Source organism: Paramisgurnus dabryanus, chromosome 23 (genome assembly GCF_030506205.2).
Source record: "Paramisgurnus dabryanus chromosome 23, PD_genome_1.1, whole genome shotgun sequence".
NCBI lineage: Eukaryota > Metazoa > Chordata > Actinopteri > Cypriniformes > Cobitidae > Paramisgurnus > Paramisgurnus dabryanus.
The window spans coordinates 23,855,440-23,871,743 of NC_133359.1; the positions used below are offsets into that span (position 1 = coordinate 23,855,440).

The following is a 16,304-nucleotide window of genomic DNA, read 5'->3' on the forward strand; positions in this document are numbered from 1 at the left end:
GATTGCCATAGTGTTTTTGCAAGGTATGCTTAATATCTGAATAAACCTTCTGCTTAATATTAATGACCCTTATTAGCACTAAATATTAAACGACAATACTGAAAGATCAAGTCAAGCAATAATCGGACATACAGCTGAACAATGAAATGTTGATACAGTCCAACAATAGAATTAATATGTCAGCTAAAGTTGAATAATAATAATAATAGTAATAATATAATAATAAAAAATGAAACATATTCAGTTAAAATAAATTATTTGTTAAATCCACTTTAATAATGCAGTGATTACAGTCAAACAATATTGTAATGGGTACAGTCGAACAATAATCGTAAGAATTGCGCATGCGCGGAAGGGGGGCGGAGTCGCTGGGTAAGGTGAATGGCTCTCGTCGCTTGTTAGCTAGTCAAATGAAAAAAGGCACATTAAACGTGTCTAAGTGTGTTTTCACACCTGTTTATGTACTGTACGCCTTTTGTAAGGATTTTATGATTGAAACAATTTCCCTTTTTCCCATTTCTGTTTTAAGCTGAGAGTGATAGACTCGCCTCGTTTCCTATGCTCTAATAAGGCACTAGCATGCTAGCATGCCCTCTGATTTTATATCTCTCCTGAACGCCGATATCGACCCCAGTTCTCCCAAATCACTCTATTCCAAAGGTAAGGACGCGTTTTCATAAAATCTAACTATTGCATCCTTTATTTATTACTACGTTAGTCTTTATGGTGACAGTTGGCTGTGGATAAATGTGAGGTATTGCTAACGTCAGATAGCACGAGAGGAGAGCACGCGCTAACTGTGTGTTTGTGTGTGTGGGAGTGTACGCTTGTATGTCTGTGTTTATGTGAATGCGTATTATGAACATGTGTGTGTACATGTATATCTATCTATATATGTATGTATCTATATTTCTACACGCGTGGGGTGTGAATAAATGTTTGTGTATGTGTGTGCGCACGTGTTTGCTCCACTCATTCTGAGTGACTCAGACAAAAAGGTTTTTGTCTTAACATTTGTCTTAACAAATATTTCATAGACAAGACAGCTGTGCGATGTTAGATGATGCCATGTGTGGAAACAAAACTTTACACCTAAGATCTGTCTTCATGTCAATGAGGGTTATTTCATCTGTATTTCCTTGTGATGACACATATCAGTCAGAATCAGTTGATATATTTAGATACATCAGCATCTAGCCTGTAATGTCTTTTTGGAAAGAAGCAGTTGATAGACCTTACGTGTTAAAACAACAAATTATTGTTCGTTTGTATGATGATGTGACAATGAAAGTTAGTAGAAAACCATGTAAATGACATACAGTGGCCAAGTTTGACATGCACATGTAAAACAGAGTCTGAATTTCACACAAATTGAACAAACCGCTTACCCTAGGTAAATTCCTGTGCCATATGCATGAACATTTTTAGTGCAAAGACTTCCCCCTAGTGACAAAATTCTTAGAAATGTAGTCGTTTCCTTTTAAAATTAAAGAGAAGATCATAGTAAAATCAAGATAAGTTAAAAAGTAAAGTTCTTAAGGTCATAAAGTGTTAGGAGTAGGGAGGATGACTTAAGATTTCTTAAGTCAAATAGCATGTGACCCATGCTGTCTAAATGGTTAGGAATGTGCACAGTCTAATGGAGCTATAGAAAGTATAAATGCCAATTTTGGTTGAAATATAGGTTTTTATTAGAGCTGCAACAACTAATTAATAAAATCAGTGCTTAAGATGGGCAGGTACGTGCCGGTACTCAGTTTAAATCTGTTTAAATCAGAGGTTTAATCCTTTGGCTGCGCTGCCGCTTTTTAGAGCGCCCACAATGCACGTTTCCTAATTCGTCCCACCCAGAGCAGAGACTACATTACCCATACACCTTTAAGTTTTACAAGTTAAAAGCACATGCGTCGCTTTTGCTGCCGTCAGTAGGCTTGTTTGACGTCAAAATACCACGAGAGCGAGACGAAATTAGACTTTGTATGATTTCTCGAATCATTCTCGCGATACTTTGACGTCATCCGGCTGTCGGTTCTTGCGGCGCCCAATGAAGTCCAACAAGCCCAGTGTCAACAACTCGACGTGGTCTGGGGAGGTGCGTGTTTGTGTGTGAAACGCGCAACCATAGCTGCTCGGTCAGACGCAAGCTTTTTCCAATACCCTTTTGTAGGTATGTGAGAATCTTCACTATCGCGGCTTAGGGATGCTCCGATCAAGATTTTTGCAGCCGATACCGATCACCGATATGTAATCTTCGTGATCGGCCGATACTGATTCCGATACCGATTTTTTAAAAGCTGATATGCAAGCTCTTTGATGACTGTAACTGTTACATTTTTTCTAGATAAAATAATAGCACGGATGTTGCCTTTGTTATATTACTTGCAGTAATTAGGTATATTATTGTTTTAATAGAGACTCAAATAAATAAGCACAACAAATATTTATTCTGCAAAGAGAAATTTAATATGGCTTTAAAAAGGCTTATGTCTCCTAAAATTACTGAAAATTAAACACTTCACAGTCTTTACTGTATAAATTAAATATACATGCATTCGTATGAAGTATAAAAGTTCTTTAGTCAAGAGCAGAGAGTGATTTTATTGAGAGATGAATTAGGTTACTGCAGCTTTAAGACGTGAGAGAGAGAGAGATCGCTCTGTTCACGTGCACTGATGACAGGCTGCTGTGTGTGGGCGGCGGCTGAACGCAGACAAGCAGCTGTGAGGAAAATAAAAGTTTAAACGCTCAAAACTTTAAAACGCATGCAAATAATAAACTTTTGGCATGAGGATGCAATTGTCCATGATAGATATGTGTTGTATACGCTGTTTGATGGGGATGTGAAGAGACGCCTCGCGCTGTTGACCGGAGCGCGTCCGCATAGAAAATACACATATCTCTGTAAAGGCAAAGAGAGACATACAAATCTGCACGCCGCACATGAGCAACGGGTTGTAAAAATGCTCGCGCTACGTAAAAAATCTCGCGCTACGTAGCCGCATTCAGGATCCTTTTGATGACAAAAGTAAACAGAAAGATCGGTTTATGAGATCGACAGATTTAGCGAGCACCGATCGAGTCATTTAATGCCATTATCGGCCGATACCGATCGGCGGCCGATCGATCGGAGCATTCCTATCGCGGCTGTCAGTTTGGTTCCCCTTGACGCAACTTCGGATTTCCTCAGGTGATGTGCGGAGTAAAAACATTCTTGAAATTGTAATATACATTTAGTTTAATTGCTAAACTACAAGTGAACACAATTTCAATGAATTTGAACGACGCGCACCAGAGTTTTAGCCTTCCACCCGCAAAATGGAAAACAATGGGACAAGATAAAGTAATGACTTTCGAGGTTCAAATGGCCTGTATTTTGTTATTCTTTAACCCATAGACATGGTCTTGGTGTCATTTTAAAGCTTTTTTCAAGCTAGTTTTAGCATTTAAACATGTTGAAAATTTTACTCGCATACCTACATTTTGCACATTTTATTTATGTTTAGTAGCTGTTTCTAGCTCAAGCAAAACCAAAAACTAATAAAAGGATTTATTCTTTTTTTACAAGGTCGTCTGTTGACTGCTGTATATAAAACTCCTTTAATATAGTTGTTGTTACATCAGGGGAGGAGTCGAGTCAGCAAAAAAAGACAATCATTGTCAACGAATTTCATTATCGATTAGTTGGTCTTAGGGATGCACCGATACCACTTTTTTGGAATACGAGTATGAGTACGAGTACTTGCATTTCAGTACTTGCCGATACCGATACCGAGAACTTAATAAAAAATATGATTTAAATTTACAGGTAACAGCTTTAGTCATATAATTTAACAAAAAAACAAGGGACTAGTTTTCCAGTTTGTTGTAAACTCTGCCTCTTTGGACAACACAAGAGGCATTAACCCCTTACACGCCACACAAACATAGACATTTCTCAGACCGTGGTATCGATCCCTGGTATCCAGGGACTTTTAACGAGTATGAGTACTTTAGAAAATGTGGTATCGAGGCCGATACCAGTATCGGTATCGGTGCATCTCTAGTTGGTCTGTGATGTCAGGTGCTCAATTTCTTAACATTTGCTTCACAATTCATGTCTAATATAACACGGAAAACGTGACTGCGTCACTTTCTTCATCTTCAAAGAGTTTGGGCGCTCCAGACCAGGGATGGAAATTAGCAACCACCACCAGCCAAATGCGGGTGATTTGGGTCGTGTCGGGTAAACTCGCTTCACCTACCGGCCACCGCAGCGGGCAAAAAAAAGTATACTGTTTCTCCCGGACACTTTTAGAGGAGCCACACCTTTAAAAAATTTGGGGTTACAACATCGTAGGCGTTGAGAGGTCTGCAGAGAAAACATCTCAAGAGGAGCCAGTGGACAAAGAGGAAACGGTTTTTTTAAAGAACGATGGAAAAAAGCAGACAGTAGGGGTGCAACGGATCACAAAACTCACGGTTCGGACACATTACGGATTTTGAGGCACGGATCGGATCATTTTTCGGATCAGCAAAAAAAAAGTATGGGAAAATTCTAATAACAAATCAAGAAATTACAAACATTTATAAAAAGAACAAGGTTGCACATTAAGTAAGGTCTAAAATCATTAGTTACAGAAATCAAATGAATAATAACACTGCATTTATTGTATTAATTAAATGTAATTATTATTTTTTTAAAGCTTCAGAAGTGATTTTCTCTTTGTCTTGGGTTCTTTGATTAACATTAATGACACAGACTTAAGTAGGTCAATTGAGCTTACTGTCTCTTTAAGACCAAATATGCACAGACTGCATCTCTCCGTTTGTGCACTACCGAGTCCCCTTAAACGAGCGCACAGACACAGACAGAGGGCGAATTACAGACGGCGCAGCATTACAGTCGTCCCACATAAAAACGTTACGTTGTTTTTCATTGCTCTATTAGCCAAATGTATTTTAATACACTACAGTATGAGAGAGAGTAGCGCAACTCTCTGAAATTTAAACATCAAGAGTTCTGATCTTTGAAGGATGATGTCTGACTCGAGCTGGACCGGACGCATTCAACCGCACGCGTGCGTTTGTGCGTAAAGTAAACTGATCACTTTAGCGCCGTTTTGCAGTTAAACTGTTTAAAATCACTTGAATGTTAACATTTGCAAACCTTTATAACACTTACAAATGATAAACTTTCCCTATTTAAATTTGCGTATTAATCCGCGAATCACATGCGAGCCGAACCGTGGGTCGTGATCCGTACGGATCACGGATCAACTGCGATCCGTTGCACCACTAGCAGACAGGGAGTCCAGCGATTAGTTCGTTTACGATAGTCCCGTACACACTGCATATTTTTCGGTTGTCACTTCACCTTTTAATGCTTAATGCTGTTCTGTTTATTTTACATTTTTATATTTCAAAATATATGTATGCATTATACATTATATTGATGCCTATATGCATCAATGTGTGTGTGCATAAGACCTCGCCTACTTGTAGTTTTCAGGTGACTCTTTAGACCTTGATTAGCTTATTCAGGTGTGCTTGATAAGAGCTGGAGCTAAACTCTGCAGGACATTGGCACTCCAGGGGACCGGCATTGCCTACCCCTGGGCTAGACCAAGGGTCAAACAAAAATTGTGCATTGGGTTAATCGCACGTTAAAAATGAATTTGTGTTAACGCGTTATTAACGCATTCATTTTAACAGCCCTACTTTTAATATCTTTCTTAAACTTTGTACTAGTTATAAATATATCTTATTTAGAAATTGCGCTCAGTAAATGTAACCTTCTGCATTTGTAGATAATAGCTTTCATTGTGGTGCAACCTGTGGTTGGTAGAGGTTTTTAAAAAGTAAGGATTTACAAGGTGAAGTGTGTAATTACTGTGACACTTATTATTGTGGCCTCCTTTTCAGCTTTAAGTGCTTTTGCTCTCCTTTAGTCCTTAAACAAGGACGAGTAGAGTTGGGTGTTTCCATTATCTCTTTGTAGTCCATGGATGCATAGTGTTCAAATAGCAGGAATGTAGAGCATGTGTTATGCAATCCTGCTGACCACCCCAGTTTCACGATAGGCACCAGGGCTTTTATTCAAAGCATTTCTGTAGGGGAGTGTTGATCCAGGCTCTGATTTCCTTTCTCCTTGCCTGTTCAGTTTACACTTCTCTAAATTGTTACACTGATACGGCAGCTGTGCCTGAATGGTGAGATGGTACTTTCCATAAAGAAGATACAAAATAGTGTCTGAAACTCTTCCAAGACAAAGTCCAAGTTTAGTTGTTTTTCAGTGGTTAGTAAAAAATAAAAGGCGTAAAACCAAAATTTTTGTATAAATGAAAAAACTTGCATGACCTTGTATTCTTTGCAAACAGAAAACAATGGGGCCTAACTATAAAATGCATGTTATGTTAGGGCTGGATAATAATTCACAATCAATATAGCTCGCTCTAATATATATATAAGAGCCCAACCAATATGCATTTTTTTAGGCCGATACAGATATTAGATGTGTTAACTCGTCAATTAAGAGAAAATGCTTCCTTGCCAGTGACAAGTTTTTCTGGCAATCCGTATTTCCTCTATTATTCATCAGGTGCCGCTCTTACCCAACTTATAATATCTGGAAGTATTTTCTTAGGGCAATCAGTTCAAACTCTGTGTATGTTTTGAGGATTGCTCTGAATCTGATCTCTATTAAAAGTCTTTCACAAAAATGGAATTATTTTAAAATTTTGCCACACTGGCAAAAGGATAAGTTTGTTTAAGATTTTTAAGGTAAGTGGTTGCAATCAATTTATTTAAGCTACATTTAAACAAAAGTTTTTTGTTTTGTTTTGCTTTTCTAATTATTTTTTTAAATGTAGCTTAGGGCTGGGCGGTATATCGGATTTAGGGGATATACAGATATGAGTTTCATACGCGATGCGGAATTAACAAATACCGTTCATATCGATATGGTTTGATGCGACTCACGCACGCGCCCTGCTCGAGCCCGCCCGTCCCAGCAAGTACGCAACATGGAGAAGCACGCAGAAACTCTTTGTGATGCTTGGATGCGCCTCATGAATGTAGACATTCAAAAACTGTGGCTGCACTCAGAGGATTGTAATATTTAAGGGTGTCACGATTTCGATATCAATTGAAATTAAGTCACAACTTCGAATAAAAAATGGGATCGTCGATGCTGCCATGCCCCCATGTCAAGTCTGGTCAGCTTGCCGAGCGAGGGAAAAAACTCTTAGAGGTGCCTTTAAAAACATCGCTCCAGCGGAACAAGATTTATATTTTAAACACGAGGGATGTATTGCTACAACTCCTTGAAATGGATTTCATAAACAGGATTACTTCCTAGTGATCTGACTTCGGACAGAGCGCAGCTCTCTGCATGTGCGCGAGAGTGAGAGAGGCGCCAAGATGCAGCGGGTTATATTTAATTTAAACAAAAGGCATAGTTTGCCTCAGCTCGCATGAAATGCATAAAACTGAACAAATATGTAAGGATAATTACTTTAGTTTATGTTTAGACTTCAGACAGATGCGAGACCGTGTGCACGTGAGACAGAGAGAAGCGCAGCTGCTTATGATGCTGGATTTATTTCAGATGCTAGGAGTCCAAGACGCACGCATTAAGTTCATGTGCGTGCAAGAAGGAATCCTCTCTCTACAAGCTCTCTCGCATAAAGTGAAGCCCACAAACCCCCATGCGAGTTGTGCAATGTGCATGTTAATGTGAAACTATAATAATAATAATTAGGGATGGGCATGAGTACTCGATTGCTCGAGTACTCGAACGTGGCATCGATGATTGATCACGAAAACGATGTTCATGTGGGTTTATTATTATTTTTTTTTTTATTGTGGATATTGCGGCATTTGGAAGTCTGGTTAGCTTTACAAGCGCATGTGGTAGTAAAGACTGGGTCTGGAGATGCGTGTTTGACGTTGTGTCGAGCTACGCAGACCGACGTATGACATCAGTAACATTACCATGCGTGATTCAGAAACAAACAGATAATTCAGTGCGACCGCGCCGCAGCAACCCACCGATCCGCGCAATGCGTGGCAGCCCGCCGATCCGCGCAATGCGTGGCAGCCCGCGAAGCCGGCCACAACTTACATCACTAAGGCACTATGGTTTAAAAGGATGCCGTGATTTTCGGAAATACAGTCAGTCAGCTGCAAAATGTACAGCGCCGTCAAAAGTTCAATGGGTTATGATCTCATATTTAAACATCAAATGTCAAGAGATACCAGAGAGCCATACGAGCATTAACATTACATGTTGACTGAGGTAAGAGGACGACGCGACACAGCTATACGCTAAAATGGTAGCAAAACACTTAAAGCTGCTTAACTCTTTCACCGCCAGCGTTTTTAAAAAAAGTTGCCAGCCAGCGCCAGCGTTTTTCATGATTTTCACCAAAGTTTAATGCCCTCCAGAAAATGTTCTTCTTTAAATATATAAACATACATGTGTTCATTGTTCTGTCATAGTTTCTTCAAATTAAGTTTTATTTGAGTGTTTTTAATAAAAAATATTTTAATTTTCACCATGACGTGTACCCGCCCCTTTGATTGCCTCGCCCCCAGTTAATCGAGTACTCGTTCTTAAGACCTATGGATTAATCGAAATGAAAAAATGACATAAATGCACATCCCCAATAATAAATAATGGCATATCATTTTTGGCTTTAAAAAAATATATTTTGTGGGGAACTTTTTCCTCAGATTCAAAGCCCAGTATAACAGCCACAAACAAGTCTCTGTTATTTAATTTTAAAACATCACTTTAGAATTAGAAATAAATGACTGTGCTGCTTCAGTGAAGCTATTAGTGTGAATCAATGAGATTATTAGTGAGAAATAATAAGGGAGGATGTGTGTGAATGAAACAGAGAATGAATGTGTGTGCGTTATAGTTTCAGTTTGCACGTAGCACTCAGCCAATCAGATTCCAGAACCACAACTGATTGTATAATCTTTATTATTTTGGATCATATGTTTTTTTTTTAAGTTTTGTCCATTTTTTGTGACTGGAATACAATGTAAGGACAAAAGGACTGTGACACCCCCTTCTAATGAAGAGGTTTGACTATGTTTATGTAGTATTTTCTGTGAACACAAATCTTAATGCTACAGACAGTTCAGTATATTAATGAGAATTGTGTGTTTCTAATTTTATGGATTTAATAATTTCAATAGTATGGGCAGGACACTTTTCTATAATCATAATTATATTATAGATTAAAGATCATATTACATGATAATGCCCATGTGCACAAAGCAATGTTAAAAAAAAGAAATGATTAAGAACTTCACTGGTTTGTATATAAAGTCAACTTAACCCAGCTAAACAACTTTGGTATGACAAACATTCACCACCCATCAAGGACATCAGCATACAGTAATTTCTTGAAAGATAAAGGCTCTAACAAAGATGATTGTTTTTATATATGCTACTGCATTCATGGTATAACATTAATTTTTGTTTTGATTTGAAGTGGAATAGATAGTTTATTAGGTAGCGTTTACAACTTAATGGTACAACTTCAGCCACAAAGATTATGCAAACTGTTTAAAGGCACACCGTGGAACTTTTTGGCCACTAGTGGGTGCTAGACATGTATTTTACATGTCTAGCTCCCCTAGAGGCCACAAGTGCCCCAGCACTGACGCAAAGGAAAAGAAGACAACTCTTTAGGTCACAAGATGTACCTTCCTGCATGTCATATGAATATAATTTCATGGGTTTTATTTTATTTCAAACATTAAAAGATCGCGTAGCTCACGTTTTCAAGCCAGTCGTAACGGTGGTTGCTTGGTTAAAGTTTATATAAAAAATGGCCTTAAATTGGAATCGAACCAGGCTCGCCCGTGTCGTAGGTCCATGACGCTCCCACGGCGCCACAGTATCACGTGATATAAGTCTCTCTCTACACTCTCCAAGTAGCCTCCAGTAAAATTCAGGTAAAAAACAATGTTCGGGTGCCAGACAGGACTTAAATTGTATATGCCAGCAATATAACATTACTTACTAGTCTAAAAGCATGAGGGCCAAGTCAGCATCGGTCAGGAACCCCTCCTCCTCCTTTAGTTCACGCCAGCGAGCGAACGTTGGCCCAATATTGATCCTCATACTTCTTTTTATTCTGTCACTCTCCCGTTTTTTCTTTCTGGTCTCGTCCGACAAAACCTTGGGTTTCTTTTTCTTAGTTGCTGCTTCGGCCATAACAAAAACATCAGGAAAATAAATCTACGCTCTTACGTCCGAATTTGAGGAAGTGGAGAAGGTGACGTATGCCGTAAAGCAGATTTAGGAAATGGTAGACATGTCATTCAACATATTTTTAGTCGATGTACCATCACAAGGGTCTTGAAAAATGTATTATGAAGGTTGAAAAACTACAAAGTGTCACTTTAAATAAAGGCTTTGACTTTCAAGTAACATTTTTATCCTTTTGTAAAAAATACCGGATATATATCGGATACCGCCATTTCTAAAAAAACTGGCTGGCATATGAATTTTTGCTCATACCACCCAACCTAAATATGTTTATATCAGTGCTTCATTATTTCTTTATTATTAAGCTGATACCAAGAGCTAATGCTATCGAAATACCTAATTACATGAAAAATCTAGTGCTTTTTACTTCTCAAGTAAAAGTACTAGAAATTTAATGTACTTTAGTATTAAATATAAGACAACAACTTACATTTATGAAGTGTATTGAAGTATGTTTTCCAAAGAAGAAACACTGATAAAGTACAGATACCTGAAAAATGTACTTCAGTAGAAAGTAACAAATACTTCACTAGTATCCACCTCTGCTCACCCAACTTTACACATACTGATCTAGTCAAGTCTTTCTTTCAGAGTCAGTGTATGACCTACTCCCTAAAGAGCTACAGTTGCCCCCGGCCGAACAGCAGGACAAACCCACCATGAGCCAAAAGAGCGGTGGAGAGGCTGGACCTCCTTCTCCGGCTGCCCTGGCCTCAGGTAGGACACATTTCACATCACTTGTACCTCCTATGTTGGTTCTTAGTTTTAAGCTGGAAAGTCTCTCCTTGTGGAGTTTGCTCGGTCCTGTCTTTGCTGTGGTGTGTGTATGGTGGCTTCCTTTCTAGCTTGTTCACCTTTAGTTTCTTTTGTGCTTATATGTCCTTGCTACACTTTTCTTCAAGTAGTGATGTGGTTTGTTCAGTTTTGTTTGTTTTTTGCACTTTGGTTTGCACGTTGAAACATTTTTTTTATAGTGTTGCTGACCTAGGCTTCCTGTTTCAATTTATCACAGATTTTTTTTAAGCTGTTTACACATCCTTGTCTTTCTATGCTTTTCTTTCGTGGGTTTCTTTTTCGTCAACCTTGCAGACTAATTTATTTTAAATATTTTACTTTATGCGTCTCCATTGAACTTGTTGAAAAGAATTTCCTGTTATTGCTGCCAATGGAGTAGAAGGCTTTCCTGAATATTCCCAGACCATGATCTGATGTCTGTCCACTGAGGTCATGTTATGGTTAAAAATATAACCAACATTTGTTGACTGGCAGCGGTCATTAGCACATTACCTGAACTCTTAATTAATTTAATTAAAGGTGATTTTTCAGCTTTATCTGCAAATTGCCTCCATTACTGTAAGACCTAATTTGGGACTTTTTCTTTTCCCCTCTTTTCAAAGGCTGTTGCTTCTTTCAGCTAATGAATGGATTGATTGTATTCAGAGGACTGGGCGATATAACAAATTTCCCTTCAGTTTCATCTGTTTCATTTTCACAAAACAACAAACAAACTAAACATAGTTTTTTTTTTAATATAAAAAATACGAATTATATGCTACTTAACAATTTACCTTATTGCAGCATTATAGTAAAACTAGCATAGTGTACTAAACATAAGCCACAGAAATCTCAATTAAAATTAGTTTCAACTTAAAAATAGCAGAATTACATTACAACAAGCAGGGCACTCATGAAAGTCCTGGATGTCTAGTTTAGTTGGACAGGAGGTTTTGATCGTGAGGTGGTAGAGGTTCATTGAAAACTGTCTTAAAACTAAACACTCAATAGAAAATAGCCATTCACCCTATTTGGTTAACTAATCGATTATTTGAATCACAAACCTTGTTGTAAAGCTCCACTGTTCATTCTCCAATATAGCATTGAGAGAAAACGCTCAAAAAATCTCTATCTACCACAGTGCCACAGTGCTGAAATTGCTGTATTCTATCAAAGTCTATTTAGGGAAGTTTGCAAATGCTTCCAGACAGTTATTTTAATCATGCATTATAATAACATTTATTTGCAGTCATTTCAGCTGCTCTGTTATGTGCATAGTTGAAAGTGCCTCACACGACTCTATACAGATCCTCTTCCCCAAAGAATCATCAGTCTTTATTGATTGATGATTGGTTCTTTAAACTGAAATGCATCGTCCCATATTTATAATAATGTGAGTGCTTAGTCTTGTTTTATCTAAGACATTTGATTCTATCGAGTGTTTACTTTTCAGTTGCCATTTTAAATTGCATTACATATTCTAGGGGTGCACCGATAAATGCTGATATACACTCACCTAAAGGATTATTAGGAACATCATACTAATACAGTGTTTGACCCCCTTTCGTCTTCAGAACTGCCTTAATTCTACGTGGCATTGATTCAATAAGGTGCTGAAATCCTTCTTTAGAAAAGTTGGCCCATATTGATTGGACAGCATCTTGCAGTTGATGGAGATTTGTGGGATGCACATCCAGGGCACGAAGCTCCCGTTCCACCACATCCCAAAGATGCTCTATTGGGTTGAGATATTGTGACTGTGGGGTCATTTTAGTACAGTGAACTCATTGTCATGTTCAAGAAACCAATTTAAAATGATTCAAGCTTTGTGACATGGTGCATTATCCTGCTGGAAGTAGCCATCAGATGATGGGTACATGGTGGTCATAAAGGGATGGACATGGTCAGAAACAATGCTCAGGTAGGCCGTGGCATTTAAACGATGCCCAATGGACAATAAGGGGCCTAAAGTGTGCCAAGAAAACATCCCCCACACCATTACACCACCAGCAGCAGCCTGCACAGTGGTAACAAGGCATGATGGATCCATGTTCTCATTCTGTTTACGCCGAATTCTGACTCTACCATCTGAATGTCTCAACAGAAATCAAGACTCATCAAACCAGGCAACATTTTTCTAGTTTTCAACTGTCCAATTTTTGTGAAATTGTAGCCTTTTTTTCCTATTTGTAGTTCAGATAAGTGGTACCCGGTGGGGTCTTCTGCTGTTGTAGCCCATCCGCCTCAAGGTTGTGTGTGTTGTGGCTTCACAAATGCTTTGCTGCATACCTCAGTTGTAACGAGTGGTTATTTCAGTCAAAGTAGCAACTGAAAGTCGGCCCATTCTCCTCTGAACTCTAGCATCAACAAGGCATTTTTGCCCACAGCACTGCCACACACTGGATGTTTTTCCCTTTTCACACCATTCTTTGTAAACCCTAAAAATGGTTGTGCATGAAAATCCCAGTGACTGAGCAAATTGAAAAGGTGTTCCTAATAATCCTTTAGGAGAGTGTACACTAATAATACGTTTTCGATAACTATTATGAATCGCACAGCCGATATAATACACAGCTATTTCATGTACTACGGCTTTTGATAAGTTAGTCCTTATCGATCTGAAATCACTGTTTGTCAAACATAATCGTTATACGTATTCTTTATTATCATGAAAATACCGAAAAAGGTTTAAAGAACAGAAATACAAATATATCCTTAAGCCATTTCCAGGAGCTGCTTGTCATAGCTTTGTGTGTATGATTTTTCGTCTGCAGCGCATATTGAGTTTCTGCACGAGAGCGCCCTCTGGATTTTGGATGTAGCAGCATTTCACCGTAATTCATTGAGAAGCATAGCAAGCATCATCGGCCGATATATCGGTGCACCCATATCATATTCCAGCCATTCTTTGTTTACAGCTCTAACGTGACAGCTGATGTAAATCAAGGATTTGGGTTAATCACAATAGATTTCATGAAAAAGCTGATTAATGCTTTGATAGCGGGACAGCCATAATTATTTAGACTAAACAGCCATTTCAAACAAGTGTTCTGCGAACAGCTAAATGGATAAACTAAAATAGAGTAAAATGTATTTAAAAATAATGGGCGTTTTCCAATTTATGAATGCAGATTGACGACAGAACAATCGATTTTAGTCATTTATATATGCATCAATATAGCAGTACTTGTTTAAAACATTTAAACGCATGATTTTAATTAACATATTTGAGTGAAGATGCAAATTACCATGTCATGAAGAAAATAAACCAGTTTGGATCAACATGAGTGTAAATAAATATTTTTTTGTGTGTGTGTTCTGTGCCTTTAATTTAGATTCAAGTCAGGGACACTATTAAATAAAAAAAACAATTAAGAAGAAACTATTAAATATTAAATATCATTCTTACAAGTTATAGAATGAGGAGTGGGTGATATTTACAATGTTGGTTAAAATTGGTTAATTTGATATCGCCAACAAAATAATATAATACGTGTAATTAAATGTATATCGCCCAGCCCTTATTCAGGGCATTACTAATGGCAAATGTTTGCAAGGTTAATGCTACACTACTTCCTGTTTTGGCAGGAAGCTGAGGGATCTTTAAGCGAGGCTGCCCAGACTAGTTTCAGTGTTTTTGCAGCAATAAATTTGAGGTAAAACAACCAACCAATGCCGAATTCAAGCTATCGCACAAGCACGAAACTGGAACAGTGAGCAAAACAATTATTTTTTGATTGTGATCAAAAACAGCCCCAATAAATTTTTAATGTCAAAAACAAAACAAATGTTGTAATTGCTACTTCAGACTGAATATGATTATTTCTGAAATGATTCTGACCAAATTTGCTGTTATCTGTATTGGATGACCAGCACTTATTATTTATTCGCTGTCATTTGTGGTTTTTATTCCAGGGAGTTCCCTCTGAATCAGGGAGAGTCTGCATATAAAATGGTCTGCAGTTCTCTGCTTCGTAGGTCAGAAGCTTGTTTATTCTGTCTCCATGGCTACGTTCAGTCCCAACCAAATCGCCCAATTGGCATGCATTAGAGGACACCTCTGAATTCCCATTGGCTGATATTATTTGTCTACGAGAGGCTGTTTTAAATAGATCAGCACTGGGTTTATCAGCTTATACCAAACCAAATCGCCCAATTGGCATGCATTAGTCGACACCTGAATTATCATTTGCCAGTGTTATTTGTTTGTGAAAAGCTGCTTTGAATAGATCAGCACTGGGTTATGCAGCAGCGACTCTAAATGCTCTGTATACCCCACGCATGTTTGTTAAGCAGTTTATAAGCTATAGGACCTTCAGGCCATTGATTGTATATTTACAAAATAATCGTAAAAGCTTCAAACACAAATTCTTTATATATCTTAGAGTAAGGAATATTAATATTAACCAAGGACAAACTGGAGTTTCACTGCTTGATCGGGACTGCTAGCCAGACTTGCATGGACTGTTTTTTGACGTTCTGTACTATGCACACTACAGATGCTGCCGCCACTTGCACCGCCGCCTCCTCTGGAGGCCTCAGCAGTACAGTTCCTTCCTGTCCAAGCATGCTCTCTGCTACCTTAACCCAAGAGCAGACCTCCAGGCCCCACAGTGGTCCTGCCTCAGAAGGAATGGGAGTGGAGCCTGGTTCAGCGGTGAACATCAGTGGGGTAGCTGTGGGTGATGCCGTTGGAACCACACAGAGCCAGGCGACCCCATCGAAGCGCCGGACCGTCCTGAGCATTTCACCGCCTCCGGAAGATTTGCTGGATGACAGTCGCATGTCCTGCCAGGATGAGCCGCTTCCAAACCTGGACTCGGAGCAGAGCAGCAGCATCTGGATGGATGACTCTGTCTCGAACTTTAGTATAGCCAGCAGCACTTCATACAACGACAACACTGAAGTACCCCGAAAATCTCGAAAGAGAACTCCCCGTCAGCGCCCTGGACCGAAACCTGCCGCCCGAGATGAAGCTGGCATGGATGTGTTTGATGCAGACAGTGCAAAAGCACCACACTTTGTTCTTTCACAACTGGGTTCAGATGCCAAAGTCACACCCAAAGTGAGGTTAGTAAAATGACTTGCACAATTCCCACATTATCATTTATTGCACATAAAGGGTTCCTCCTATTGGTCTTGCGCCTTTAGGCAAATTCCCAAATTACTCAAGAAAGGATTGTCCCAGCAACAAGTGCATTGTTGAATGTTTTTCCCACCAATAGGGTATTTGTGACATTGCCAGAGCAAGTGGCCAATATGT

At 38.8% G+C, this 16,304-nt stretch overlaps 1 protein-coding gene across 6 annotated transcripts in view; it reads left to right on the forward strand.

Annotated features, from left to right (window-relative positions):
• The first annotated feature begins 347 nt into the window (after positions 1-347).
• The window catches only part of nfat5a (nuclear factor of activated T cells 5a), a 25,015-nt gene continuing 9,058 nt past the window's right edge, over positions 348-16,304 (forward strand). Inside the window, exons 1-4 of one of the 6 annotated variants that reach the window (XM_065297840.2) lie at positions 348-372; positions 530-660; positions 10,859-10,984; positions 15,541-16,111. In XM_065297840.2, coding sequence (XP_065153912.2) covers positions 588-660; positions 10,859-10,984; positions 15,541-16,111 — 770 coding nt within the window. In that variant the 5' untranslated portion in view covers positions 348-372; positions 530-587. Of the gene's footprint in view, positions 661-10,858; positions 10,985-11,827; positions 15,020-15,540; positions 16,112-16,304 lie in introns of those variants that run through there. The other 5 variants (XM_065297841.2, XM_065297839.2, XM_065297842.2 and 2 more) reach the window with 5 other exon arrangements.